The sequence below is a fragment of the Salmo salar genome, chromosome ssa13 (genome assembly GCF_905237065.1).
Source record: "Salmo salar chromosome ssa13, Ssal_v3.1, whole genome shotgun sequence".
In the NCBI taxonomy this organism is placed as follows: domain Eukaryota; kingdom Metazoa; phylum Chordata; class Actinopteri; order Salmoniformes; family Salmonidae; genus Salmo; species Salmo salar.
In genome coordinates, this window is record NC_059454.1 from 39,405,699 (window position 1) to 39,432,717 (window position 27,019).

Genomic DNA, 27,019 nt, shown 5'->3' on the forward strand with positions numbered 1-27,019 from the left:
AGGGGGAGGTCTGTCTGGTTCTGGCCACAGGTGGAGAGGGCCTAATCCAGCTCCCTTCTGCTGTCTGTCTGCCTGACTGGATGGCTGGCTGGCTGGCTCTCTGGCTCTCTGGCTGTTCAGAAGACCTCCTGTGCGCTGTGTGATATCAAACTGTCTGCTGCTTCTATGCCTCTGTGATGATGTAAACAATGGCTTGGGTCCTTGAGCATTAGGCTGCCTGTCCTGCCGTCAGGCTGATGTGTATGTAGCGTTATACTGTGACCTGTCTCTCTCTTAGCCTACTTGACCTCCCCAGGCTAATTGCGAGCTTGGGGAGGAAGTGTCTGGTGCGCGGGACTACTGGCCAGGTTTGATTGGTACATCTGCTGTACTGACCCTCACCCCTCTCTCTCCCTCTCTCCAGGTGTGCCACCACCCAGAGTGCCTGGACCTGAACAACAAGAGCCCTCTTCACCTTTGTGAGTCATGTGACTCCCGCTGCCACCCGGAAGAAACAGAAAACATGCACTTTGACCGACACCCCCGCTTTGACCTGCAACCCCAAGGTACACAACACTACCCACCACAACACTTTCACACCTCAGACTTCCTCTCCACTACATTCAGTGCCCGATCCTACACTCAGGTCAGGTCATATGCAGTGTTGGGAGTAGTGAACTACATGTCGTTCAATTAGTAATTGAACTACATTTTGTAGTAGCTTGGTGGTAGTTTAATAAATTCAAATCTTGGTAGAGTTTTCAGTAGTTAGCTTCACCGCTACATGGCAGAAAAGTAACTAACTGCTTTTCTTTTCAAGTAGGCAATCATTTCCTTTCTTTTTCGGCATCAGACCTGCCTACTTCTCACTTGAAACAGTTTTTGTGTTTCATAGACTAAATTACACATTCTGTCAGCATCTGAAGCCAGAGTGATCTGTTCTTGTGATTTGTACTCTATGACATTTCAGAATTGGACATGATCATTTTTCACAAAGTAGTCTCTTTTCGAAGAGTAGCTTAACTTCTCCCAGTGTTCAGTAATTGCTAGCTTGGTCAACTATATTTTCAGAGTAGCTTCCCCAACACTGGTCGTATGATGGGTCAGGTCAAGGTCCCCAGAGCAGCACTTGTATTGAAACTGTTGAGTCAAAGAAATGTATTTCCCCAAAGCATATCACATGCATAACAATAAATTCTAGACCATCTTCCTGTTCAACCACTGACTTCCCTCCACCCGTGATTCTTTTTTTGTATTTATCTTCAACTGTGTTCATGTAAGATATGAGACTGTCTGACTTCTTCTGTGCTCATTGAACTGATGTGTTAGTCGCGCTGCCTTCCACAGAATTGATAAACGTTTAGAATTTCCTTTTTAATATTTAGTCAGGCTAGATCAAACTGGAAGTACCTGTGTATTAAAGGGTGTTATTAAAGATCTCTAACAGATATTCTGTGTAACTCCAACTGAAAGGTTCCATCCTGGCCCGGAACGTTTCAACGCGCTCCTGTCCCCCTCGCACCAGCCCTCCCTCTGACCTGGAGGAGGAGGACGAAGGGGCCAACGACCGAGGGTATGTCACTTCCGTTATGTCAACGATCCAGACGTCATCACTCTGTCTGTCTGTCAGCATGGCGCTCGTCATTTTGGTTTGAAGGACAAAATGTACGCTAGACGAGTGAGGGGAGTCGTCTATTTGTGTCAATTAATGTGCAAATGACTTTTTTTTCCCCCCAGGGAACGTAAAGCTGGGGGGTTGAAGTTGGTGAAGAAGAAACCACGGCGACGGCACACTGACGTGAGTATTGAGACAGGCAGGGGTGCGACATAGAGATACACCCCTTAGGAAACCACAGCTCTCTACCTCAGTTCCTAATAGTATTGGGTCAAGTCTGTTGGTCTGAACAGAGCTGTCTTGTTGTATGTGGTGGAAAGTTGTAGATTGTATGAGGATCACAGTGCCAACATGATTGCAGGCTTCATGCAGCAGCCAACATGTTTCTCTGAGGCCGCGTTAGTTCTCTGTGGCAGCCAGGGAGTGATATATGATGGCCTCCGACGGACCGTTCCTGGGTAGTCTTAGCCAGCCTGCTAGTAAAGGGCCTCCCTGTGCATCTACTGAGAAAGAGATCACTACTGGCGTTCTGACTGAGCTCTTCAGTTCGACAGCCGTTAACTTCCACTGTCTGTCGCCCCCTGCAGGATCCCAGCAAGGAGTGCTTCAGCCTCAAGTTTGATCTGAACGTGGACATTGACACAGAGATCGTCCCCGCCGTGAAAAAGAAGACCCTAAGGTGAGAAATAAGGCGGCTGGGGAGTGGTGGGGTCATTATGAATGGTTTGACTAAGCCTGCAGGGCAGGGATCATCAACTAGATTCAGCCGCAGGCTTATTTTGTTCTTGAGCAGAAGGTCAACGTGGAACATAATTACAAATAATTTGTAGACTGCAAATTGACAGCAAGAAGCCCAAATGGATATTATAGTTGACTAAAACCTTTCTTGCTTTTGTATACTATCACATTTATCGCTCTATTATCCGTGGGAGTATTTTTGGAACAAATTTCCAAAATAAAAATCACTTTGAGCTGATTTATCTATTGTTTTTACAGTTTATTTTTTTATTTTTTATGTCCAACAATTAAACTTGGCAGGCCAAATACAATCACTGGCGGGACGCCAGTTGGGAAACCCTGCTGGTCTGTTAACTCTGTTCTCTCTGTGTTCCTCTATTCCAGGGAGGTGTTGGGTCCTGTGTTTGAGCGTAAAGGTATTGAGTTATCCCGGGTAGATCTGTTTCTGGACCAGTCCAACACTCCCCTGTCCCTGAACTTTGAGGCTTACCGCTTCGGTGGCCACTATCTCAAGGTCAAAGGTAACTGCATCAGAGGACCAGTCAGCATCCATCAGAACACCACATCTTATTTTGCTTCCCTCAAGCTTCACAATGAATAGAATAGAATATATGAACTAAACTCAGCAAAAATAGAAACGTCCTCTGACTGTGAACTGCATTTATTTTCAGCAAACTTAACGTGTAAATATTTGTATGAACATAAGATTCAACAACTGAGACATAAACTGAAGAAGTTCCCCAGACATGTGACTAACAGAAATGGAATAATGTGTCCCTGAACAAAGGAGGGGCGGGGGGGGGTCAAAATCAAAAGTAACAGCCAGTATCTGGTGTGGCCACCAGCTGCATTAAGTACTGCAGTGCATCTCCTCATGGACTGTACCAGATTTGCCAGTTCTTGCTGTGAGATGTTACCCCACTTTTCCACCACGGCACCTGCAAGTTCTCTGACATTTCAGGGGAGAATGGCCCTTGCCCTCACCCTCCGATCCAACAGGTCCCAGGCTTGCTCAATGGGATTGAGATCCGGGCTCTTTGCTGGCCATGGCAGAACAATGACATTCCTGTCTTGCAGGAAATCACGCACAGAACGAGCAGTATGGCTGGTAGCATTGTCATGCTGGAGGGTCATGTCAGGATGAGCCTGCAGGAAGGGTACCACATGAGGGAGGAGGATATGTCATCCCTGTAACGCACAGCGTTGAGATTGCCTGCAATGACAACAAGCTCAGTCTGATGATGCTGTGACACACCGCCCCAGACCATGACGGACCCTCCACCTCCAAATTGATCCCGCTCCAGAGTACAGGCCTCGGTGTAACACTCATTCCTTTGACGATAAAGGCAAATCCGACCATCACCCCTGATGAGGCAAAACCGCGACTCGTCAGTGAAGAGCACTTTTTGCCAGTGCTGTCTGGTCCAGCGACGGTGGGTTTGTGCCCATAGGCGACGTTGTTGCCTGTGATGTCCTGCCTTACAACAGGCCTACAAGCCCTCAGTCCAGCCTCTCTCAGCCTATTGCGGACAGTGTGAGCACTGATGGAGGGATTGTGCGTTCCTGGTGTAACTCGGGCAGTTGTTGTTGCTATCCTGTACCTGTCCCACAGGTGTGATGTTCGGATGTACCGATCCTGTGCAGGTGATGTTACACGTGCTCTGCTACTGCGAGGATGATCAACTGTCCATTCTGTCTCCCTGTAGTGCTGTCTTAGGCGTCTCACAGTACGGACATTGCAATTTATTGCCCTGGCCACATCTGCAGTCCTCATGCCTCCTTGCAGCATGCCAAAAGGCACGTTCACGCAGATGAGCAGGGACCCTGAGCGTCTTTCTTTTGGTGTTTTTCCAGAGTCCGTAGAAAGGCCTCTTTAGTGTCTTAAGTTTTCATAACTGTGACCTTATTTGCCTATCGTCTGTAAGCTGTTAGTGTCTTAACGACCGTTCCACATGTACATGTTCATTAATTGTTGGGAAACGGTGTTTAAACCCTTTACAATGAAGAGCTGTGAAGTTATTTGGATTTTTGCTAATCTTTGAAAGACAGGGTCCTGAAAAAGGGACGTTTCTTTTTTTGCTGAGTTTATATTTTCCCACCGAATGTTTTGATTCTAAACTAACCAAGGTACAATGTGTTTCAACTTTTGATTTCTACCCTGCACTACCAACTAGATTTTTAGGGTTAACAAAACATGAAACAAACACCAATCTAATTAATTGTTCTATATTAGAGAATATTTGGCTTTTCCTTTTACCCGCAAGCATTAAAAATGCCTGGGTGGGACAGATGGCAGGGCCTTAGTTTCCTGTCTCTCCCTTGGTTCAGAGGAAACTGGACAGGGCGTCCCCCATCTTGAATCCCTGCATGAGACAGCAAATCATCAAATCTTTTTTTTTTTGTCACATGCACCGAATACAACCGGTGTAGACTTTACCGTTAAAATGCGTACTTAAGAGCCCTTTCCCAACAATACAGAGTTTAAAAAGTAAGAAAATTAACAAATGAAAATAGTAACACAATAAATAACAATAACGAGGCTGTACAAGGAGTACCAGTACCGAGGTAGTTGAGGTAATATGTACATGTAGGTAGGGGTAAAAATGACTAAGCACTCAGGATAGATCAGTGGAGGCTGCTGGGGGGAGCACAGTTCTTAATAATGGCTGGAACGGAGCGAATGTAATGGCATCAAAATCATGTGTTTTGATGTATTTGTCTTTATACAATCCAATGTTTAAGGGGGATTTAAGGCTGCCCACTAGATTAGAGATCCTGTTTTGGAGCCCGCGGAGAGAACTTCAACAGGAAGCTAGAGCAAAAAATAAAAAATAATGTTGATACGTTTTTTTCGGAATGTACTTTTCTATTGCAAATAACTAGCTTCAATAAAGAGAATTTTAAAACCCAGGAAGCTAACCCTCCATTGTTGGTTCCTCCTCAGCACGGCCAGGTGATGAGCTGAAGGTGGAGCAGGGGGTGAAAGACCTGCGGTCGCTCAGTCTCCCCAACATGAAGCCCTCGTTGGGGGAGCAGAGTCCCTACATCCTCACCCTCTGTAGTGAGAGGGTGGAGCACGGATCCCTTGGACGCAAGGAGAGCAACGTCGATCTGCTGGTCAGTGCAGCCTCTACCGTATGTTCTCACTCACTCACACGCTACACCAAATCTTCTCTCTCACTCTCTCACTCTCTCACTCTCTCTCACACTACACACATTCATGCAATCGCTAAATACATTCATACAGACACTTGTAAGCACACTTAAACTATAAATCCTGTCTGACTTATACACAGCCACTACCCACTCATCTCTAAAACCTCGTGAAACCTTTGTTGTGACTTCCTCCCACTTTCCATAATCTCACCCTTCATCCTGTGATGCCTTTTCTTCATGTAGTGGATCACTCTATGTAGTGATAATAAGCCAGTCGTTACCATTACCTCATCCTCCATTACCTCATCCTCCATTTACCTCTATCTTTCCTCCCATCTGAACGCTTAAACCCTGCTTATCGATTTCCTCATAACCTCTGTACAGTGCCAGCCTCCACTGTTTCCTACTAGCCTGGGCTGTGCCAGCCTCCACTGTTTCCTACTAGCCTGGGCTGTGCCAGCCTCCACTGCAGCCCTCTGAGCCTGCTGTTAGACTGGTGACCTCACGCAGGAAGAGGCGCTGCCTCTGGCCGCTTCCTCCGACTGACAGGAAGTACCAAGAAGTGTTCACTTTGGCCTGGAGAAGAGGCGCTGAGAAAGGGTGGCTGGCTGCTCTGTTGGACAAGGGGTGAACTAGCACCCTGGTACTCTGTGCTAAACACAGGCACGCTTTCCATAGCTGTGTATCGCGTGAACCTACTGACTGATTTGACACCGGACAAAGAGAGAGGCTTAAATGATCAGGCGCAACCTTCACTCAGTATAATGTCTGTAGTTGGTGCTATGCTCTTGCACATTGCTTTGAAGCTTGTGTGGACTAGCCTTCTGTGGTTACAGAGTGAAAAACAAGTCCATGGGTGTGAACGGTGAAGCGCCCTTCAGACAAGTCTAGACCCACTCAACACTCACACGCAGGTGAGACGAGGTAGCGTTGCGTGCACTGAAAACATGGACGTGATGTCATTGCGGCCGTGCCCCTGGGCTAGGAAGCGGGTAGAGGTGGGGATCAAGCTGAGGGTGCTGTAATGTAACAGGGCTTTAGTGTCCGTCTGTCTGTCTGTGGATGGGTAAGTCACCAGCCTCGGACATTAAACATGGGCTTGTCTGATTAGTCAGAAACTTGGTCATACTGTTCCTCTCCACTCCTGTCTTTGTTTAGTTAGAAGTGTCTCATTCAGTCAATGGTTAATGCTTGACAAGTCCCCTTCAGTAAAATTCATTGGCTCTTCTTGGCTACTAAAAATCCAGATGCTAAGAAATGTTGCCTGGTGCGACCGTTTTCTGTACATGTGATGAATTGTTGTATCATCTCAAACCGACAGCTCTTGATACTTTAACGATGCAATTCTCTCCGTGTCCTCAAGAGGGAGATAAAGAGTAGAGAAAGGCTACACACTTTTCATCCTGTAGGATAGGAGCTCAACACTGTGCCATGCATTGCTTAATATAGTATTCCAGCACAGCACAGGGTCTGGTAGAGACTGAGGAAAAATGGAACATGCCGAACCTTATGGGTGTTGACTTCAGCCCATTAAATTACACACGGACTATTCCAAGCCTGCCTGGCTGGCTGCTCTACCGTACAGAAGACTTTGCTCCAGGTAGTTTAAATATTTATCTAGCGACAGGATACAGCTTGGCATAACAATGAATTGAGCCAGGCAGGCTTCAAATAGACCAGACAAATTCTGCTTCTCTTAAAGGAGCGTCCGTTGTGCATGAAAGGGATATTACAAGTTTGTAATATTATGTGTGCCATAGAGCTTGGAAAGTTAGAGGTACTGGCAGCCTATGATTTGCCTGACGACTCACGCCGAATTCTTCCGCTGCACTATCGTTCGCTACATACTTCAGTCTGAATCTGCCAGCGTTGAAACGCGTTTGTGGTGACGACGGGTCTTGTACAAAACAAAGTCATCAGCGTTTGAATCGTCTCTAACCAATCAGAGTATCAAAGCCAATGACGAACGTACAAAACGTTGCTTTGCCCACGTGTGTTCTGGCTCTGACCCAACCCATCGGTTTCTGTTTTCACATTGACCTTAATCACGAATACACATTATACACGAATACACATTATGCCTGTTCACCCATTTCCACCTCCCCAATTACCACCGTTGACGTCTCTCACCTGACCAGAGAAGGCAAAGGCCTGGGATGGGCAGGGCTGTGTAGTGCTCATTATCGTGTGATGGCACGTAGATACTAGATACTCAACATCCCACCAAGTTCTGTGCAATGCTCACACAGTCCCAATGCAATCCCCATACCCAGCCAGAGCTTAGCACTAACCCTCTGCCTACCTACCTAGCTAGCTCTGAGGTAGAGGATTCCTGGCTCCAGACGTACTGACCAAAGATTACTGGCACCTGGAAAAACCCATGGCACAAATGGTGGTAGACTGGCAGGACTGTCTGCGCTACCTGCCAAGAGGTTAAGGTATTAGACACAGGCTAAAGTAAAAAATGTGTTTTTATAAAAGTTTGACCAAAGGTGAAATTACTACTAGCATAATTGTGTCCCAAGAGTTGGAGTTTAATTTTGTACAGGCTTTGGAAAATGCTAGTCGCTGTGTAAGCCTGATGTAACTTTTGAATAGTACCATTTAATGATCATCTAAGCTGCTGGTGGCCCCAGTCGCCTGGTTTACAATAAGTACTTCAAACAGAATGAGGTGGATGCTTGGTGTCATTTGGTTTACATTCCCTAGCTAGATCACATCTACAGCAGTGATCTTTGGACTTTCTTTAAGGCCTTTATGTAATTCGCACCGTTTGGTTGCCGTAGATAATAATACAACATTGCCAAGGCCGGTTAACAGTACAGAAGATGCGGTTCACCTGCTCAGAATGAAACGGCGTTTGACAGATATACAGACTCATTACAAAGCCTTGTCACTGTGAACTCATCTGACCTTGGGTAAAATAGACTTATATTGTCTTCCACCAGGTGATTCCTTTCAGTATGTCGTATCCCATAAAAGTATTGTATTGGATGAATGAAAATGTGAATGAAAAGCCATCTACCAATGACTGTTGTGGAATGTAATGGAGCGCAAATTCCTGATTTAGAAAAATCGGTCCAGTCCAGTACAATAGAGCACAGAAGGAAATATGATTTAGATGGAAGAGTCATGGCAGTCTCTCCACATCCTCCCACATGTCCATCCATCCTTGTCTATAGTGTTAGGTAAGGGAGTCCTCTCACCTAACAGAATTTCAGATGACCCCCCCCCGTTCTAATCAGTCAGTCACTCTGTAAATTAGATGCTGACATGGGCCCGTAATGATATAACCAGTAGAAACTCTACACACACACACACAAACACACACAAACCAAGTCAACCAGGGCTTGTGTTCCACCCAAGGTTTATAGTAGAAGGTGAAATGATGGTCTGCCCTAGAGATGTCTGAATGTGTCTGGAACTGGAGTGGCCAGAGGGAGAGGGAAGAGTCTTGTGTAATGGAAAGGTAGTTAGACTGGGGGATGGGGATAAATATATGAACTGTTCTGCCTGCGGCTATGGAACCCTGACCTATTCACCGGATGTGCTACCTTGTCCCGGACCTGCTATTTTCGACACTCTTTCTCTCTACCGCACCTGCTGTCTCTAACTCTGAATGCTCGGCTATGAAAAGCCAACTGACATTTACTCCTGAGGTGCTGACCTGTTGCCCCCTCTAAAACCACTGTGATTATTATTATTATTATTTTACCCTGCTGGTCATCTATGAAGGTTTGAACATCTTGGCCATGTTCTGTTATAAATCTCAACCCGGCACAGCCAGAAGAGGACTGGTTACCCCTCAGAGCCTGTTTTCCTCTCTAGGTTTCTTCCTAGGTTCCTGCCTTTCTAGGGAGTTTTTCCTAGCCACCAAACGGCAAGCAATGCACATCTGCATTGCTTGCTGTTTGGGGTTTTAGGCTGGGTTTCTGTATAGCACTTTGTGACATCGGCTGATGTAAAAAGGTCTTTAAAATAAACATGATTGATTTGATATTACAGGAGTTGAATAACTCGGAGGATTCAAGGAACCATAATGCAGGCAGCCCTCATCTTTTAGAGGAAGTAACATAGATGTGACTCGCGAGCATTCCACTGTACACCCTCATCAGAGACCCTAAACACACACACACACACACACACACACACACACACACACACACACACATACATACATACTTAATGATACTTGCACGCATAGACAATATTGAAGTTAATAATTATAATTCAGACATGCATGTTTGGTTATATTATAATGTATTATTAACTGACTTCAAAAACTGTATGACTTCAGTGTCCTGTGTATTGATGAAAGTCCTTTGATTGTAGCAGGAAGAAGGTTAAGGGGAAAAACAGTTGTCCTCATTTATTTCTCCTTGACCTCAGTGTCATTTTCCCCACTAAGCACAGTGCTCACATGCATGTCTTTCCCCCTAGACTACAGTAGTGATTGTTCTGCTCAGAATAGGCTAACAAAATGAACAGCTCACTCATTTTCAGGCCATCAAACCTCTGTGTGAAATACACAACGAGAACAATCAGCAATTTGCGCCAGAGTCGTTTGAATAACAACGGGGAGGAGTCACATGCATTTGTGTGTGTGATCACGTTTGACTATCTCCGAGAGCACTTCCACTCCTGTTCAGTGAAATGAATAACCATTCATTTACATTTTTGCCATTTAGCAGACGCTTTTATCCGGAGTGACGTACAAGAGCAATTAGTGTAAAGCTCCTTTCTCAAGGGCACATTTGGCAGATTTTTCACCTAGTCGACTCGGTGATTCGAACCAGCCACCGTTCGGTTACTGGTCCAACGCTCTTAACCGCTAGGCTACCGGCCACCCAATTCACACGTCTCCGCTTAACTAAGAAGAAACTAATTGACATATGAGTAACTTTTCATGTTTTTGTTCTTATACTTTAATCGACAACTCCACTGTGAAAATGCTGGATTTTGCTTGGTATTTCATTGCTCTTGGATATTAGATGCTGAAGTATACATGCTCTAGTGTAGATGTGGTCCACGTTGATGATTCAACCAAGTTCTGTAAAGCAGTGTCATTAAATAGTGCAATGCTGAACCGTGTCTTCAATTGAAACCCAAGTTGTTTATCTAACGATCCCTACCTGGCATATGCATTTCTTATAGAAGGTTTTGTTTATCCAGCACGAATGGGGATATTTCTGTGTACTAAGTGTGGTGTTATGTGTAAAGTGGGCCTACTGTGTTTGTTGAGTATGCTGAGCCAGGTGGGGACTGATGTCTGCTGTTTACGGCCTATCAGGGCTGGGAGCTCCGTTATGACTGGGAGGGGCTAGGAGCCAGTTGAACTGCTGCAGGAGCACTAACTGTGTGTTAATGTGTGAGACTTGGATAGTAGAGTGTGTTGAGGCTTGACGAGAGAAGGGAGGAACACACAGCATTTCTATGATCTCAGTGTGATGGTTGATCTTCCAGGAGACAGAGAGATTCCGGGAACTACTGCTCTGGTGACCGACAGAGGAAGTAACTATAACCCTCCTCCACCTCAGCACTTCACTGTGCTTTGGACTCCCTCTCTCTGTGGATTTTGGTTGGATTCTTCCTCTTTTTTTTGCGCTGTCATGTTTTTTTGGATCTCGTAGAGACTTTTTTTGGATTCCAAATCTTCCTAAATGGTGACTTTTGTTGGACTTGGTTTGCATCTACAGTAAGTGAGGATTGAGAATGGTGCATTTTTATCGCCTCTCGTCCTGGTATAGCTGGGACCTGCTGCATGTGGATGGTATTCCTGAAGGTCTGCCTGAATCAGCCCCTCTCCAGAGCCCAACGCCAACACAATGTCAGGTGAGACAGGCAGACAGGCAGACAGGCAGACAGACAGGCAGACAGGCAGACAGACAGACAGGCAGACAGGCAGACAGACAGGCAGACAGGCAGACAGGCAGACAGACAGACAGACAGACAGACCCACTGGGTCTCTGTACCTCTGTGCTTGTAGTATTTAAGTTGATATTAGACAAGATGCCAGTGTAATGTATGCCAGCTTAAATATAATGCTTCAGCAATGATGGCTGTAGTTTTTTGATTTGACACAACTTTACAGAGTAACTGCATGAGCAGAATTCTCAATCTGTAACCTTAGCCAAGGGGGCGATTGTATCTGATTTATTGATCTCTTGGCCATGAGCATGATGGGAAAATCCCAGCAGGGTAGTGTGTGAGATGAACAGTGGAGACTCCAGTCATGCTGGTGGGCCTCTTGTAGTGACACATTTAGAATCCCATTCTGACCATTGGCCTGTATTATCAGTGATATCAGGTTTACCAGGTGATGGATGATTCATCTCTTCCCCTTTTTATGTCAATGGTTCTTTGTATCCACCATGACACACTGGCTATGGTCATGTGTGTGCAAATACGTGTTTGCCTTTTTTCATGTATTTGAGTGTGTGTGAGTTTGTGTCCATGTGGCCAGGAAAGTTAATGTCACATTGTTTTCCAAATGTTAATCAGCCTGCCTGATCAAGGGGCCTCTTATCGCTGAAATGCCAGTAGCGTGAGTGCGGGGGGGGGGCGTGCGGGGGGGGGGCGCGCTACTGCATGACTGTGTAGCTACTTTCAATACAATCCTCCATCCTCCACCAAGGCCCCTGCCAAAACCCCTGAGGGTTTTGGCACCTAAAGTATTTTTCCCATCCAAACCATGGTTAAGACCACAAACGGCAGAGATAAGATAAGGAGCTGACTCGACACAAGACTTGATATCATTAACCAGCTTGGAGCTGACCGTGACTGCGGACTGCTGAGGGCCACCAATCCTAGTTCCCAGACCTGTCAGTAGTGTTGTAGGTCAGGGTCCTCTCTGTTATTAATGGAGGGTGACCAAAAGGTCTACACAGAGGCCAGGTGAAACTCATGTAAACACCATCGTTTAGAGAGGGCTGGTTAGATAGACAGGGCCACACAGAGATGTTGGTAAAACAATAAACACCATAGGTAAGATGGGGGGCTGTTTAGTCAGGTGTTGACTGCTGTTCTTTTGACTGGACGTGCTCTGTAATATCTGCTGTTTTGTAAGTAGACTACCATTACAAATGGTTCATTTAAGTAGCCTACGGTGAGAAACACAGGAGATAAATGCTAAAAGAAAGACAGCTACTCCAGTCGATTAGAGATGACCTGAATATGATGGCTTGTAGTTGATCTGTCATGTTAGGACTAAGAAAATACTTTCTCATATCTGTATAGAATAAGTAGGCACACTTTTTATTTGTCGAAACAGGCACTACAAGGGATTTTCCCCTTCAGGTCAGTACTGGGCATTTGTTTCCTTGTTACAGTCTACCAGGAAAGCGTTGTGGAAAGTTGTCTAGACGTGCAAACCAAAACACAGTTGATTGAGGAAAACATCAACCTATTGGGTTGGGAGCTTTGATTCAAACTAGCGATGAGTCGTTCATGAACGAACAGCTCTATTTTCGGTGAATGTCCGGAATCGAATCTCATCTGTGAAAGAGCCGATCATTTGGATCCCTGATTTGAATACTGCTATTACTACTTTTTGAGCTCCAGACTAGGGCTGTGACGGTCATGGAATTTTGGACGACAGTCATTGGTCAGCCAAATGACCGCGGTTATCGTTATGACCGTACGAATAGCAAAAAGAAGACATTTCTGATTCACATTTTCTCCTTTCCTTTGCTTTTGACTGCTGCTGCAAGGATGTGGGCATTGCCTAGGCAACCGAAGACTCCTTTGCTACAACACCTTGCTTGTTTTAGCAAAGAGCAACAAAGTTGAATTACATTTACGTCATTTAGCAGACACTCTTATCCAGATTAATTTACAGGGGTAATTAGGATTAAGTGCCTTGCTCAAAGGGACATCGACAGATTTGTCACCTAGTCGGCTCGGGGATTTGAACCAGCGACCTTTCAGTTACTAGCCCAAAACTCTTAACCGCTATGCTACCTGCTGCCCCTTCGTCACATTGTAGAGTCCACGTTGCCGCCCACATCAGTAGTTGTAGACTCCGTGTTAGAGCAGAAACGGACTCAACATACAAATGCCCGGCCATCCGGTCTTCAGTCAGCTCTCATTTTTAACGGCTATGACCAGGGCATAAAATTCACTTTTTGGTTCACCAGCCACTGGGGCAGGTAGAATTAAAAATATATCAGCCACTCAGATTTTTTTTACCAGGGCATATATATTTGGCTTTGCCTCATTTACACCAACAAAACAAAAAAATGGATGAGCATACTTTGTTTCTAAAACAATACATGTATTCCTAGTAAGTAGTAATGTGGTATGTTTCAATTCGTTTGTCTTTTAACCAAAATATCAGATATCAGATACAAAAATGTTTTCCTGCCCTTTAAGGGCGGAAGGTTACCGTGGTAGCGCGATTTGTCATGTTTGTGCCTTTTTGAGATTGAGTCTGACTAGTAGCAGCTTGTCTTCCCTTCCCTAGCAGTTGAAACTCATGCATAGAAAAACAACCTAGCTTGTGAACAAAACAATGTAAATAGCCAAGAAACACAAGGACAAAGTCTCACTTCATACTTTCATTTCAGATATATCAGACCAAATTTTATGCCTGTGTGCAGAGCTTCTAAAACGGAATATTTCACTCAGCTCTTCACGTGCGCACAGCCTGGCGGTGTTGAAGACCGAAGTGGAATAGGCTATATAGGATTCAAAGTTCTTTGACTTTGTGCGATTTTTAATTTACCAGCTATGAAACAAAACGGCAGAAACACTTTGAAAACAGCTGCTGCAGCATTTATTTTACTATAAATGTGATCATACTTGACTTTTTTTATTCACAAATGCGAGTGAAATGCTCTCACTGTGGAGCCCTGACCACCTGCCAACGTGGCTGGTGAAATAGACATCTTACCCACCAATGCCAGAATCTACCTGCGTTTGGCAGGTGGCGGGTGTTCATTTTAGCCCTGGTCATGATGGTAAAAAATAAGAATGACAGGCTTCATCCGTAACCGTTGGTTACACGGTTATACGATAATTATGCCAGCCCTACTCCAGACAACAATTATCTGTAGATAAGCTATAAAAACATTATCTGAAGATGGTAGTTCTTCACTGCAGGAATAATTGATGGTGAGGAGAGAGTCTCATTCTTGAACACACAGCATGTTAAAAATATAGTTATTGAATTTGAACTCAACGTTTCACGAGCTGACATAATGGTGGTCAACCTTTTTAGGCTTTACATTAGAAATGTGCTGTTTTTTATGGTTTTTCATACCTTTTTTAAGCACCACTGAATGAAGAGCTGTTTGTGAGCCAAATGAAGGGCTCTTTCTTTTTCTTATTTTTTTTTTTTTGGTGAACAGAGCCAAAAGATGCGTCTCAATTTAAAAACGTGGAATTCCCATCAGTAGTTCAAACCACAACAGAGCAAGACTTTGGTAAAGGTAAAGGACTAACTGAAGTTCTCACCAATTCCGTAATACATGCTTTTGTTAGCTCACTCAATGCCTCTTTTTAAATTTTTTCTACAACTGGAGACATTCCCAAATGAACTTGTATGTGACAATCTGCTTTGCTCCCAAAGGCAAAACTCTCCTTGTGAGTCTGTTTCTATATGCCTGGTACATGCGTCATACCAGTGACAGCCTGAATACATTTCTCTACAGCTATACTGTAGACTAACAGTTTCGTTTACGATCAGGAAGCATGACAGATTTTAATGATTAAGCTGTCAGTCAGTTTGGAGGAAGTGCAGTGATTTAAAAGAAAAGGAAAGGCACGGGGTGGTGGAGCTCTGTGGGGGATTCCGAACAGTCAAAAAAAGGAAATTGGACATCAGATGCGACTCTAAACAAAGGGCCAAAGAGCCACTATGGACAGATGAACAGTTGGCAAGTCTTCTGCAGCACCAGGATGTCTGTTCTCGTCTACCCTGCAAGCTGTTGCTCTGTCCACGCCCCCTTTATGTAGATAAGCGACACACTCATACTTTTCCTGTAGCCCTGCCTCCTCTTCCTTTCCTCCTCAACACAATGGGGCAGGCAGGATCCTCCCGGTTGCTATGACTCCAGGACAGTGGCTGTGTGAAATGCTAGGCAGGCAGCAGGCTCAGTCAGCACAGCGGGCTTCACCTCTCAGCGTTAGGACAGCGGTACTTGAAGGACTACCACAGAGACACACAGAGTTCAAAGATGAGTCCTGGGGTGGTGCTCATGGTGTGTTCATGGAGATAGAGTGGCTCTTGTGTCCTTCCTATCAAACATCAAAACCTGGACTCTTTCAACTTGAGCAGGACATCTCGGCTCATAACTTGACTTCAGAAGCACTTTTTTGATGGGGAACAACTTCTAGTTGTTGCAGCTGTCGTTCTCTGGGGCTTTCCCCTCTTAGTCTATGGGCTCTGGATCTCAAGTGTGTGTGTGTATCGCGTATGTATGCGGAGAAGGACGAAGAGGTTCAACTTGAGAGAACACTGCAGCTGGTTCCCGATCCGGTATGGGCTGCAGTCAATGAGTCTCTAACCGAAGTATGGTTTTTGTAATCTTTGACATGACGCTGGTTTCAATGGTGAGTATTATACTGCTTACATTGTATGAAACGTCGGGGAGCCTTTCCCTTACTGTATCTCTGTTAGAATTAAAATCGTGTACATCTATTTGCCAGTTTAGACAGAAAGTCTTGAAGTCACACTAGTGTATTGCAGTTGTTGGTAGCAAAGGCTTAGCCTACTTCTCTTTGGGTTGGTGGGCATAGTGCCAGGACTTTGTTTTGTACTGTAATGTATTGAAACTCATCATTTCAGAAATGTCCTGCAAATGACTGATACTGTGTCGTTTTTTTTAGTTTTGGTAAAATGTTCGTTATCATATACTAATCTAAAAATCATGTTGCTAAAACTAGAAACTAGAATCACATTTTTCTCACCTACCATGCTCTGTGTATCTGTTGCCAGAGCATTACCACGCTAAGCTAATAGGAATTTAGCCTCTCTAGTCTAGCCCAATGAGGTGCTGTCACTAGCACAGAGTCCAGAGTCTCTCTCGATGTCGGTCCACTTCCTGCACCTGTGTCCTTGTCCTCTTGGCCGAGATCCCCCAGAAATCCCCCCCTGGTCAGAGCTGGATGAGAGACCACACTGTTTGCTCCCCTGAAGCAGTTAAATCTAAATATAGTGGATGGGAAATTATGCTTCAGTCATTTGTTACTTTCCCTCTCGATCTTATCCCACTTTGACACTAAAGCAGAGGAGGAAAACTTCCTCCGATATGAAGTAACAGTTTATACTACTTTGGATAGGAGGAGAAGATTGGTCGAAAAGGGGTTGCTGCATGACAGCCTTTAAAGAATCCCGAAAGGTAATACATTTTGAACAGTGTTGTTTATAGATGGGTACAGTAGATGAGAGAGAGATCTTCTCCATCCGACAATTTGTTTACCACACCACTGCTCAATGCTAACCAGCCTCTTTTTGTGTACATTCTCACTATGGATCTTGTACTGTAGGCGGAGACCTTATCCTCTGCCTATGATTTGTTAGCCACCCAGAATGACTTGACAGGGAAATAGTTGAGGTTTGAGAGCAGTGGATAAGAAAGCAGCAGTCAATACCATGGAATTGATGTTCCTTTCTACTGTGACATGATCTGAACACGGGTCAATGGCCCAGCGACTTATTAGTCCCCTCTAGCAGATTACACTGCACTGAAACACTGTCTCTCTCTGATGGCAAAAAAACAACTGTTTCCTCAGATACTGAGGCCTGAGGAGGCCCATGTGTGTTTGGTTTCCCAGCCGGACGATGCTCGTGAATTGGATTGAGATTGCATGTTTAAGGCGCACAGGCCAGCGGGAGGGCTTGCTTGCTCACAGGGTAGCAATGGCGATGGAGCAATGCAGTGGATTGACTCCAGCCGTCCGCCTGTTCTTATGGAACAGCATCTTCTCCCCCCCCTGGCCTGCTCTTTTTCCCTCTGTGAGGTAATTAGTGTTCCGTCTCAGGAAGTGGCATTCCTTCCCTGTGGTCCTGTTTGTGTCTGAACGACAGTTAGGATGTTAGGATTGCTTTAACAGCTCTCCTGCTGATGTCATCATCACTTAAAAAAGTCCCTCTGTTTCCTGTTTATTCTCCTCATGTATTTGACTTCTTCCTTCCCGTCTTTGCTCCTCTCCTTTCGCATGAGTTGCTATTCTTCTTACTGTCTCTTGTTTCTCTTTCTGTTTCGCTCTCTCTCTCTCTTCATGGTGACTTCATGTAAACCCGCTTTTAACTCGAGTCTCTCCTGGTTCTTGCAGGGTCAGGCACGTCGCAGGAAGAACATGACAGAGTTCCTTGGGGACGCCAGCATCCCGTCTCCGGACTCCCTGACCGCACTAAGCGGCTCTCTGCCCAGTGTGGGGGCTGGACCGGATAGCTGGAAGAACCGCGCCGCCAGCCGCTTCTCTGGCTTCTTTAGCCCTAACACTGGAGCAGGGGCCTTTGGCAAGGTGAGGGGTAAGGCCTGGTCCGGGCCGTCAGAGGGGAAACCTAGCAGCTAGTAGAGTGAGGGAGGTGGTGTGTTTGTGCGCGCAAGCATGTGTGTGGTACGGGGTTCAAAAGCCATATCCACTCAGCTCCCAGTGAGATCACATCCCTCCTCTCCAAAGCCTCTGAATAGGCTCACACAGCAACCTTCCACTAAACAAATACGCTAAGTAGCTGTGGTGGAAGTGACCTGTAAGAACAAAGGATTAACATGTTTGAGTAATGTCTATTCAAGGCCCTACTACGATAATAACATTCCACACACAAGAATGGGGAAAAAAATAAGATGCAAAAATACGAAATGGCAATAATCCTTCACTTTTATCTCATAAGACTAACAAAGCACACACACACACACGTACATTGTCCGCGCTCCCCTGAGGTCATATCCTGCACAGTAGCAGATGTCAGAGGGAGACTGTGTCTGTCACTCACCTGTCAGCTCCCAGGTCATCTCTATTCACCGTGGCCAATGGCCATCATCTTGTCAGTGGCAAGGCTGGGTGGGGGACCACAGAGACCTGCCTCCTCTCCACAAAGCAAGGGTGAACCAGGGTCAAACAACCAAATCCTGTATCCCCTTCAGGGGACAGGTCCCCAAAGCACAGTTAGCATCTCCCCACTCCCCGCCCCCTTACCCAGCTTCTCTATTGTCCAAGTGATCTCAATGCACTGAGCTCATTTTCATATGTACACATAAGGCTGCCCTGGCAGGACAATAGTCTGGGTAGCTGTTAAGATTGAAAAACTCAGTGGACTCTGAGGGTTATGCTTATGCAGGAGGTCAATCTGTCTTAGTTTTCTTTAAGAGAATAATAACGTCTATCGTAAAACAGTTAAAGACACTTCCTGCCTCTTCCCTTCCTAAAGTAATACTTGTTTTTTTTATTGAACCTTTTATTTAATACTGACCTTGTGATTTCCTCTAAAGGTGCTGTGCATGTGAATTACGTTCGAATGAAGCAGGGATACTTAATTTGCCCAGGAGCTGTGGTTAATGATGCGTATGGGTTTTTGCCCATTCTATCAGGAGGTGGACCGCATGGAGCAGCTCCAGAATAAGCTGCAGTCGTACACTCTGTTTGGCCTACCCAAGGTTCCTCCTCAGCTCTCCTTCCATCACGACTCCTGGGAGGAGGAAGAGGAGGAGACCAGCCTCACCCTGGAGGACAGCTGGACACAGCTACTCGACAACCATGAGGTACGGTAACATGAACACACACACACACACACACACACACACACACACACACACAACACACACGAATACAAGCACGCACCAAAACAAACTCACCGAAACACACAGTCATTCACTGACATAACCACAAATGCTTAATACAAATACCTAATACCTATTTTTTTACTTAAAAATTGCACTGTTGGTTAGGGCCTGTAAGTAAGCATTTCACTGAAAGATCTACACCTGTTGTATTCGGCGCACGTGATAAATAAAATATGATTTGATCGCATGCATGTAGTTCCTCACATATTAAGTCATAAACTGTTCACAATCAGTTCCTGTTTTGGTCTGACAATCTCCCGCCCTTCCGGTCCGATGTTTCCCAATAATAGGGCAGAAATCGTTTACAGCCAGTGTTTATACAGCTGTTTTATTAAGGTTAATGTGGAGTTGTATAAACGTTACCGGATCAATCGCGTCCGTCTCTCTTCCCGGGCAGAACTCACACCCTTAGAGGCGGGCTCAGGTAATCATGCAAGATAGACCGACGTCTGTGTGTGATAAGATGCTGTGTGATTGGGGATCAGGGTTTGTGGGGATTTCAGTCACACTCCAACTCAAATCAGTGCTTGGTCTTGATGGTATCATTTGTTTGTGACCAGACATGTAACAGTAAAGCTGTCATCTCAGGAGTCTGTCTCATGCAGTATGTTCTTAGACATGGCTTATGGCTTTTATTTTATGAGTGCGCGTGTGTGTGTGTGTGTTGCTACTTTATATGTTCAGACCTGTGTAAGGCTGTTAACTCATGAACGTGGGGGGGGGTGTATTGTGTTCTTATGTGTAACTCGTGGATAAGGGAGTGTGTCGTTGTCTGTTCACATAGATGTGTATGAGGCCATTACCTAATTAGTGTGTTTTTGGTTCTGTGTGTTTCCAGACGTTGACCAGACGCCAGTTCCACCAGCAGGAGGCTATCTGGGAGCTCCTGCACACTGAGGCCACCTACATCAAGAAACTACGAGTCATCACTGACGTAAGTGCCCTTTACAAAGTAATTGATTCTCTCTCTTACACACGTGTACCTCTAGATCATTTTTGGAAGAACAACCTTCTATGTCAAGTCCAAATGAACTACTTCAATGAATCCTGCTAAGATTTTAGTTTGGTTAGGTCTGCTCTCTGAGGGCCGTTAGTGGCACGTATACAGCGAGTTTACAAAACGCGCTCTTTCCGTGACCGACTGACCAGGGGAATCCAGGTGGAAGCTAGGATCCCTTATTGATCTCACTTGTTAAATCCACTTCAATCAGTGTAGATGAAGGGGAGGAGACAGGTTAAAGAAGGGGTTTTAAGTCTTGAGACATTTAAGACATGGGTTGTGTGTCTGTGCCATTCAGCGGGTGAATGGGCAAGACCAAAGAGTTAAGTGCCTTTTGAACGGGGTATGGTAGTAGGGGCCAGGCGCACCGGTTTGAGTGTGTCGGGCTGAAACGCTGCTGGGTTTTCACGCTCAACAGTTTCCCGTGTGTATCAAGAATGGTCCACCACCCAAAGGACATCCAGCCAACTTGACATAACTGTGGGAAGCATTGAAGTCAACATGGGCCAGCATCCCTGTGGAACGTTTTCGACACCTTGTAGAGTTCACGCCCCTGACAAATTTGAGGCTGTTCTCAGGGCAAAATGGGTTGCAACTCAATATTAGGAAGGTGTTCCTAATGTATTGTACACTCATTGTAGGTTGTCTATCTCTAGTGCAGTACTTTCCTATAAGATGTCCCATATTGCGACCTGTTCTCCCATGTCCTCTCTTCCTCCAGTTGTTCCTGTGTGGGCTGTTGAACCTGCAGGAGAGTGGTCTGCTGACAGAGGTGGAGCCTGCGCGACTTTTCACTAACATCCAGGACATCGTGCGTCTGCATACGGCCCTGTGGAACCAGGTGATGCTGCCTGCCCTGGAGATTGCCCGGCAGGCCAGGACCCTCCTCAACCCTACAGACCTCCACCACGGCTTCAGGACGATTGGCTCCAGGTTTAAGCCCTACATCCGTTACTGTATGGAGGAGGAGGCCAGTTTGGAGTACATGAGGTCACTGCTCAGGGACAACGAGCTCTTCAGGATCTACGTCACGGTGGGTCGCAGTCCATCTGTCCTCCCGATCTCGCTCTGTTCACACTGATAGTGTAAAGTTAAACAACTGCCCACCAAATACTATTTACTCATCTCACAAATACAGCGCAGTCAACCAATATCAGATACCACTATTACGTTCTACATAGCACTTTTCATTGTTGTTCATTTAAGTTCCTAGCCACATTTTCTTTAACCTCTAACTCCTGGTCTCTCTCTCCCCCTGCGCAGTGGGCTGAGACTCATAAGCAGTGTAACCGGCTGAAGCTGGCTGACATGCTGGCCAAGCCCCACCAGAGACTCACCAAGTACCCCCTACTGCTGAAGGCTGTCCTCAAGAAGACTGACGACTCGTCGTCCCACGACGCCGTCAGCGGAATGGTGGCGTGTGTGGAGGGCTTCATCAACAGCGTGGACTCTCAGATGCGCCAGCGGGAGGAGCAGCAGAAGCTAGCCGCCATCTCTGGACGCATCGACTCCTACGAAGCAGTGGAGGGGAGCAGCGAGGAGTTGGAGAAGGTGGGCACTCACCACACTCAGGGCTGGCTTCCTGGATATACTTCTGCAAGTCTACTGCTAGACTAGAATCTCTATTGAATTAGATTTTTAGTCCGGGTTGAAATTTTGCAACGCGTTTCTGCTTGGTGTGTAACTCTTCTTCTTCTTGTCTCTTTCCTTAGATCCTGCGTGAGTTTAACCGCTTCGACCTGATGGCTCCTATGAGAGGCACATCACCAGAGGAGACCAGACAGCTCCATCTGGAGGCGGCACTGCGCATGAAGGAGGGCAAAGACAGCAGGGTAAGAGTCTGGCTGGGCTACTTTGTAACTGCTTTTATCTCATTATAACTGTCGCAGGCTAAGAACTACCCATTGTCATTGTGATAGAATATGTCAATAACCAGGGTGATTGGGGAGCAAATTATTTTCATAATATTTACTTATTTGATTTAGCCTAGTTATTGTACTAGAATGATGACAAGTGACCTGAAATTGACCTGGAAGTATTTCCCCATCCTTCCCTCAGATGGAGGTGTACTGCTTCCTGTTCACAGACCTGCTGCTCATCACCAAACCAGTGAAGAGGTTAGAGAAGGTCAAGGTGATCAGACAGCCCCTCCTCATCCACAATGTTGTCTGCAAGGAACTCAAGGACCCTGGTGAGTAACAGCATGCAGCTACATTTAAACCAGGGTTCAAGGTATTTGTTTTCTTTCACATACTTCAGCTGTGCTTGATTAAGCATGTCTGGCACAATTGAGCCAGCATCTGGCACTGCAGAAAGGCTCAAGCAAATGCTTGAGAAACATGTTTTGATTAGCTGTTCTCTTTTACTATAGGCTCCTTCATTCTCATCTACCTCAATGAGTTCAAGAGTGCCGTGGCAGCCTACACTTTCCAGGCCAACAGCGCCACCCAGGGGCGAAGCTGGGTTGACGCCATCTGCAACGTCCAGAACCAGCTCCAGAGAATGCGGACTGAGGAGGTTCTCAGGCAGCAGGTCACCCTACAGCACCGTCTATGCGGAGAGGAAGAGGAGGAGGAAAACAAGAGCAGCAACTCCACTTCCAGCTCCCCCTGCATGAGGAACAAAGATCAGCAGGGACCAAGGTACAAACCCAAACAACGACTTAGACATAGTAGAGCTTCATTCTTCTATAAGGACACTGTACATGTTGATCGGATCTGTGCAAAGATGATTTCATGTAAACATCATCATTTATTGTTAGTGTTAATATTCCTAGAACCATTCTGATCATTCTAACATTTTGGTCAATTTCTCTTCCAGTCATTCGGATTGCTCCACAGAGACCCTGTCAGTCATGGACATAGGAGAGGATTCAGGGGAGCACCAAGACCCCTCTGCCACAAGCACAGACTCAGGAGGACCTTTAGAGAAGAGCCTAGACTCGGGCACAGTTACCCCACCTACTGGGCCTGAGCCCCTGCACTGCAACCCTGCCAGCCCCCAGGACAACCTCGCCAACCGGGACCCTGAGCCAGAGCAGGAGGGTGTTATGGAGGGAGGGGAGGTTGAGCTGGAGCCTCAGTGTCGCTCTCTGTCCATGGACAGTGCCTACGGTACCCTCTCCCCAGAGTCCCTACTGAGAGAGCTGGACCTGCAGACACGACCAGGCCAGAGCAAGGGAGAGGAGACTGAAGAGGAGGGAGAGATAGAGGGCCACGGGGTGGAGGTGGAAATGGAGAATGAAAAGGTGGTAATGAAACTGATGGATGAGGAAGTGGAGAAGGAAGAGGAGGAGGATTCAACCTCTGTTGGTTCCCAGCTGTCAGTGGTTCATTCTTTTAAGCTTCGGCGACGCCCCCCGGTTACGGCCCGCCTCCGCTGCCTCCAGAGTCTGAACATCAAGTCCCTTTCAGAGGACAACCTTCTGCAGCGTTTCCGCGACTACGCCCCTGTCTCCCGGATACAAACCCACAGCCCTACAGCCCAGGACCAATCAAAACACAGGAGCGAGAGGGCGGAATGCCTGGTCCACAGTAAGAGCCTATCAGCCCAAGACCTTACTGGGCTGTTTCAGACTGACCAAGACTCAGAGCCTGAGTATGAGGACTTCCTGAGTATGAGCATGCCTTCTGGTAAGCTCTGTGACAACCTGAGGAAGGCGGAGGCCCGGCAGGTCCAGAGGGCTCTGGCTGCAGCTGAGGCCTGTGAAGGCAGCAATAGCGAGGCTGACAGCAGCAGCTCAGATGGGGAAACGGTGGTGGCGCCCTCTGGAGGACAGGGGGGGAAGTGCAATGAGTCGTTCACAGCCGGTTGCCCAGAGAAGCAGTCGTCGCCCAAAAGAAGGAAGACCCATCAGCACAAGAAGCTGACTCTAGCCCAGCTCTATAGGATACGCACCACCCTAGTGCTCAACTCTACTCTCACTGCATCGTAAGTCACAGCTCACTTTATACATGGGTATCATGTCTATACACCTGGATGTGCTATTTGGGCTTCCATGTGTTCTATTAAATTCTGCCAAGTTGATACAATGCAAGCTATGGTTATTTACAATCACTACCAAAGTAGAACCCACAGAGGAACTCTTTCAGCCAAAGTTCTAATAAAAAAATGATCTTCAGGATACTGCCTTTTACTCTATACAATATCAAAGGCCTTGTGGTAATCAATCTCTGTTGTGTTTTTACTGTTTCTAGGGAGGTGTAACCACTCTGGCAGACAACCAACCAACTAGTGGCAACCTGACCACGAAGAGGAACCACACTCTATGGAGTCTGCGTAGAGGGGACTGAATTCCTTGTGACACAAATGCACTCTCTCAAGCTGCCTTCTCCCTTTCCATTGCCTGTTGGACAGTGTCTGCTGCACGGTTTTGCAATCGGACAATAAGAATATTCTTTGATGTTGCATTTGGTTTCAGTTTATTGTGTGGGATGGGAGGGAAAAGGCAAAGAGACATTTAACTGCTTGCACTTTGTAACGGACGGACCGAGCGTCGAGGGGAGCTGAGGCTGGGACCTTTGGGTGGACTGGACAGTTACTGGTGTAGGGTAACACGCTATCGGCCTACCCTCTAAAAAGAGACTGAAAGAGGGGTTGTCCAGGCATAGATCTGCCTGTTTCTCTCTGCAATGGACCAGAGTGGATCAGAGAAGATCTAGGAAAGGCTTGGGTGGCCCAAACACTCTTAACTCTTAAAGATGTACTCCGGGATCCAAATTCATAACATATTGCACAAATTGGGTTCATGACATATCACACGAATTGCAAAATTCGAATGATATCATATAAATTGCAAAATGTGTAATATATCACGAGATGGATGACACAGTACACAATTGGATGACCACTTTTGGGGACCACTTTTGACCACTTTCAAAACTACTGGCTGAAATTATGCAAAAGTTGGAGAATGCACCTTTAAGTAATTACAAGAAAAGAAAAGGGCTCTCTAAAATGTGTTTGGTGAATTGCAGCAACTAGGATGGCATGGTATATGTTCTACTCCTGGTTTGCTTTGATGAAAACAATAAATGTTGCACAATTGTATCTTTGTTAAATAGACTAATCACTAAGGGGATGACTTTACATTCACAATGCACACTTAGAATTAGTTGTGTGTGCGCGTGAGTGTGTGTCTGTCTGGGTGTGTCTGTATGTGAATGATGCATTGTCCTAAACTCCTGATTGAACCAAAATGTTTTCCGTCATGGTGTTCATCCTCTGAGTAACATACCCAACGACGTTAAGACCTGAGTACCAAGTAGATGTCAAACTAAAGGTATACATAAAAAAACAGTGTTCAAGTAACAACCACATATTGTGTTATCAACTGCTGTGTATTTTCAAATGTTCAGAGCCAACAATTTATTTTCAAAATTGCTGCATCTAAGATTAGAATAGAGTAAATTCTGGGCTTTATATTTTCTACTGTGCTGAAGCAATTTTTGTCAATCAATAGTGGTGGTATGATTTAACCACAAAGACTAAGATAATGAAATGGTTTTCCGTTCTTTAGTGTTTAGAAGCAGAAAGATGAACCCTTGGTTATTAGGTGGAATGGAGTTGTTTTGGGAAACATAACTACACTAATGTAGAAAGATTTGAGCATGCACTCACAACCTACAACCTACATGGAACAAATGCAAGGTAGAATGTGGTGATTTGTAAAAGAGCAGTCTACACACAAAAAAAAAAAATTATATTCCATGTAACAATGAGCTTGGAACCCCTTTTGAGACATTGCATATTTTGTGTTTCTTTAATGTAACACATTAACACAATACAGTAACTTAAAGAGACTGAACAATGGTTTGGGGTTGCATATAATTTGTGAATCAGTTTTCTTTGAATGTCTTTCTGTCCACACTAATAGGAAAAGTGATTTGGCGGGAGCATTGACCACCATAGTTCATTAATTAACATGGTCAAACTGACATTCAGCTTGTGTTTTATTGATGATTTAATATGCGTTCTCTAAACCCCCCCGCCCCCTCCTTGTCAAATATTGGCCAAACCAAATAGTTTAACATTTGTTTACTTTACCAGTTTTTGTTTATTTGTAATATTTATTAAGCTTGCCATGTTTTATATATAAATATTGTTTGATTTCATGACTTGTACATTTTGTGTTGGTGTAGACTTAATATTTTGTTTCTTGTTTTTCATATCAGGCATGATGAATCTGCTATGAACCAAAACTATTTGATCTCCCTTTCAGGAATGTCTCTTTAAGTGTCTTACCAAATAAAAAAAAGCATCATCAAACATTTTGCTTTAGAGTACATTGTGTGTAGTGAAGTACATCATGGATATTACCTTTTTGTTTTACAGGGCAGCAGGTAGCCTAGCGGTTAGAGCGTTGGGAAAGTAAGCAAAAGGTCAACTTGTTTGAATCCTGAGCCGACAAGGTGAAAAATCTGTCTGTGCCTTTTGAGCAAGGCACTTGACCCTAGTTGGTCCAGGGTCGCCGTTGATAATGACAGACCCGGGCCGTGACTCGAATCTCTGAAGGTGTCTCAGGGAGAGTGGGATATGCAAAAGACACATTTCCAATTCACACGTGCGTATTAATACACACTTGTATGTGTGAATTAGGACAAATATAAGCACCCACCAAATTATTATTATATCACTTAATAAATGTGCATTTTAACCACAAAATATGAGTCTGACTTTATGTTGTTAATGAACAGTAATGGGTGGGCTGTGTCTCAAATGACTGAAATGATGTCAAATCACAGC

The 27,019-nt window shown here is 45.4% G+C and overlaps 1 protein-coding gene across 9 annotated transcripts in view; it reads left to right on the plus strand.

Annotated features, from left to right (window-relative positions):
- The window catches only part of LOC106567125 (pleckstrin homology domain-containing family G member 5), an 85,493-nt gene extending 58,951 nt beyond the window's left edge, over positions 1–26,542 (plus strand). For 6 of the 9 annotated variants that reach the window (XM_014136055.2, XM_014136052.2, XM_014136057.2 and 3 more), the window contains 16 exons: positions 404–545; positions 1,453–1,552; positions 1,717–1,777; positions 2,182–2,273; positions 2,717–2,853; positions 5,277–5,467; positions 17,765–17,956; positions 19,024–19,194; positions 20,114–20,209; positions 20,997–21,308; positions 21,539–21,826; positions 21,988–22,107; positions 22,334–22,466; positions 22,647–22,917; positions 23,096–24,205; positions 24,472–26,542. In XM_014136055.2, coding sequence (XP_013991530.1) covers positions 404–545; positions 1,453–1,552; positions 1,717–1,777; positions 2,182–2,273; positions 2,717–2,853; positions 5,277–5,467; positions 17,765–17,956; positions 19,024–19,194; positions 20,114–20,209; positions 20,997–21,308; positions 21,539–21,826; positions 21,988–22,107; positions 22,334–22,466; positions 22,647–22,917; positions 23,096–24,205; positions 24,472–24,481 — 3,426 coding nt within the window. In that variant the 3' untranslated portion in view covers positions 24,482–26,542. Of the gene's footprint in view, positions 1–403; positions 546–1,452; positions 1,553–1,716; positions 1,778–2,181; positions 2,274–2,716; positions 2,854–5,276; positions 5,468–17,764; positions 17,957–19,023; positions 19,195–20,113; positions 20,210–20,996; positions 21,309–21,538; positions 21,827–21,987; positions 22,108–22,333; positions 22,467–22,646; positions 22,918–23,095; positions 24,210–24,471 lie in introns of those variants that run through there. The other 3 variants (XM_014136054.2, XM_014136053.2, XM_014136063.2) reach the window with 3 other exon arrangements.
- Positions 26,543–27,019: the final 477 nt, after the last annotated feature.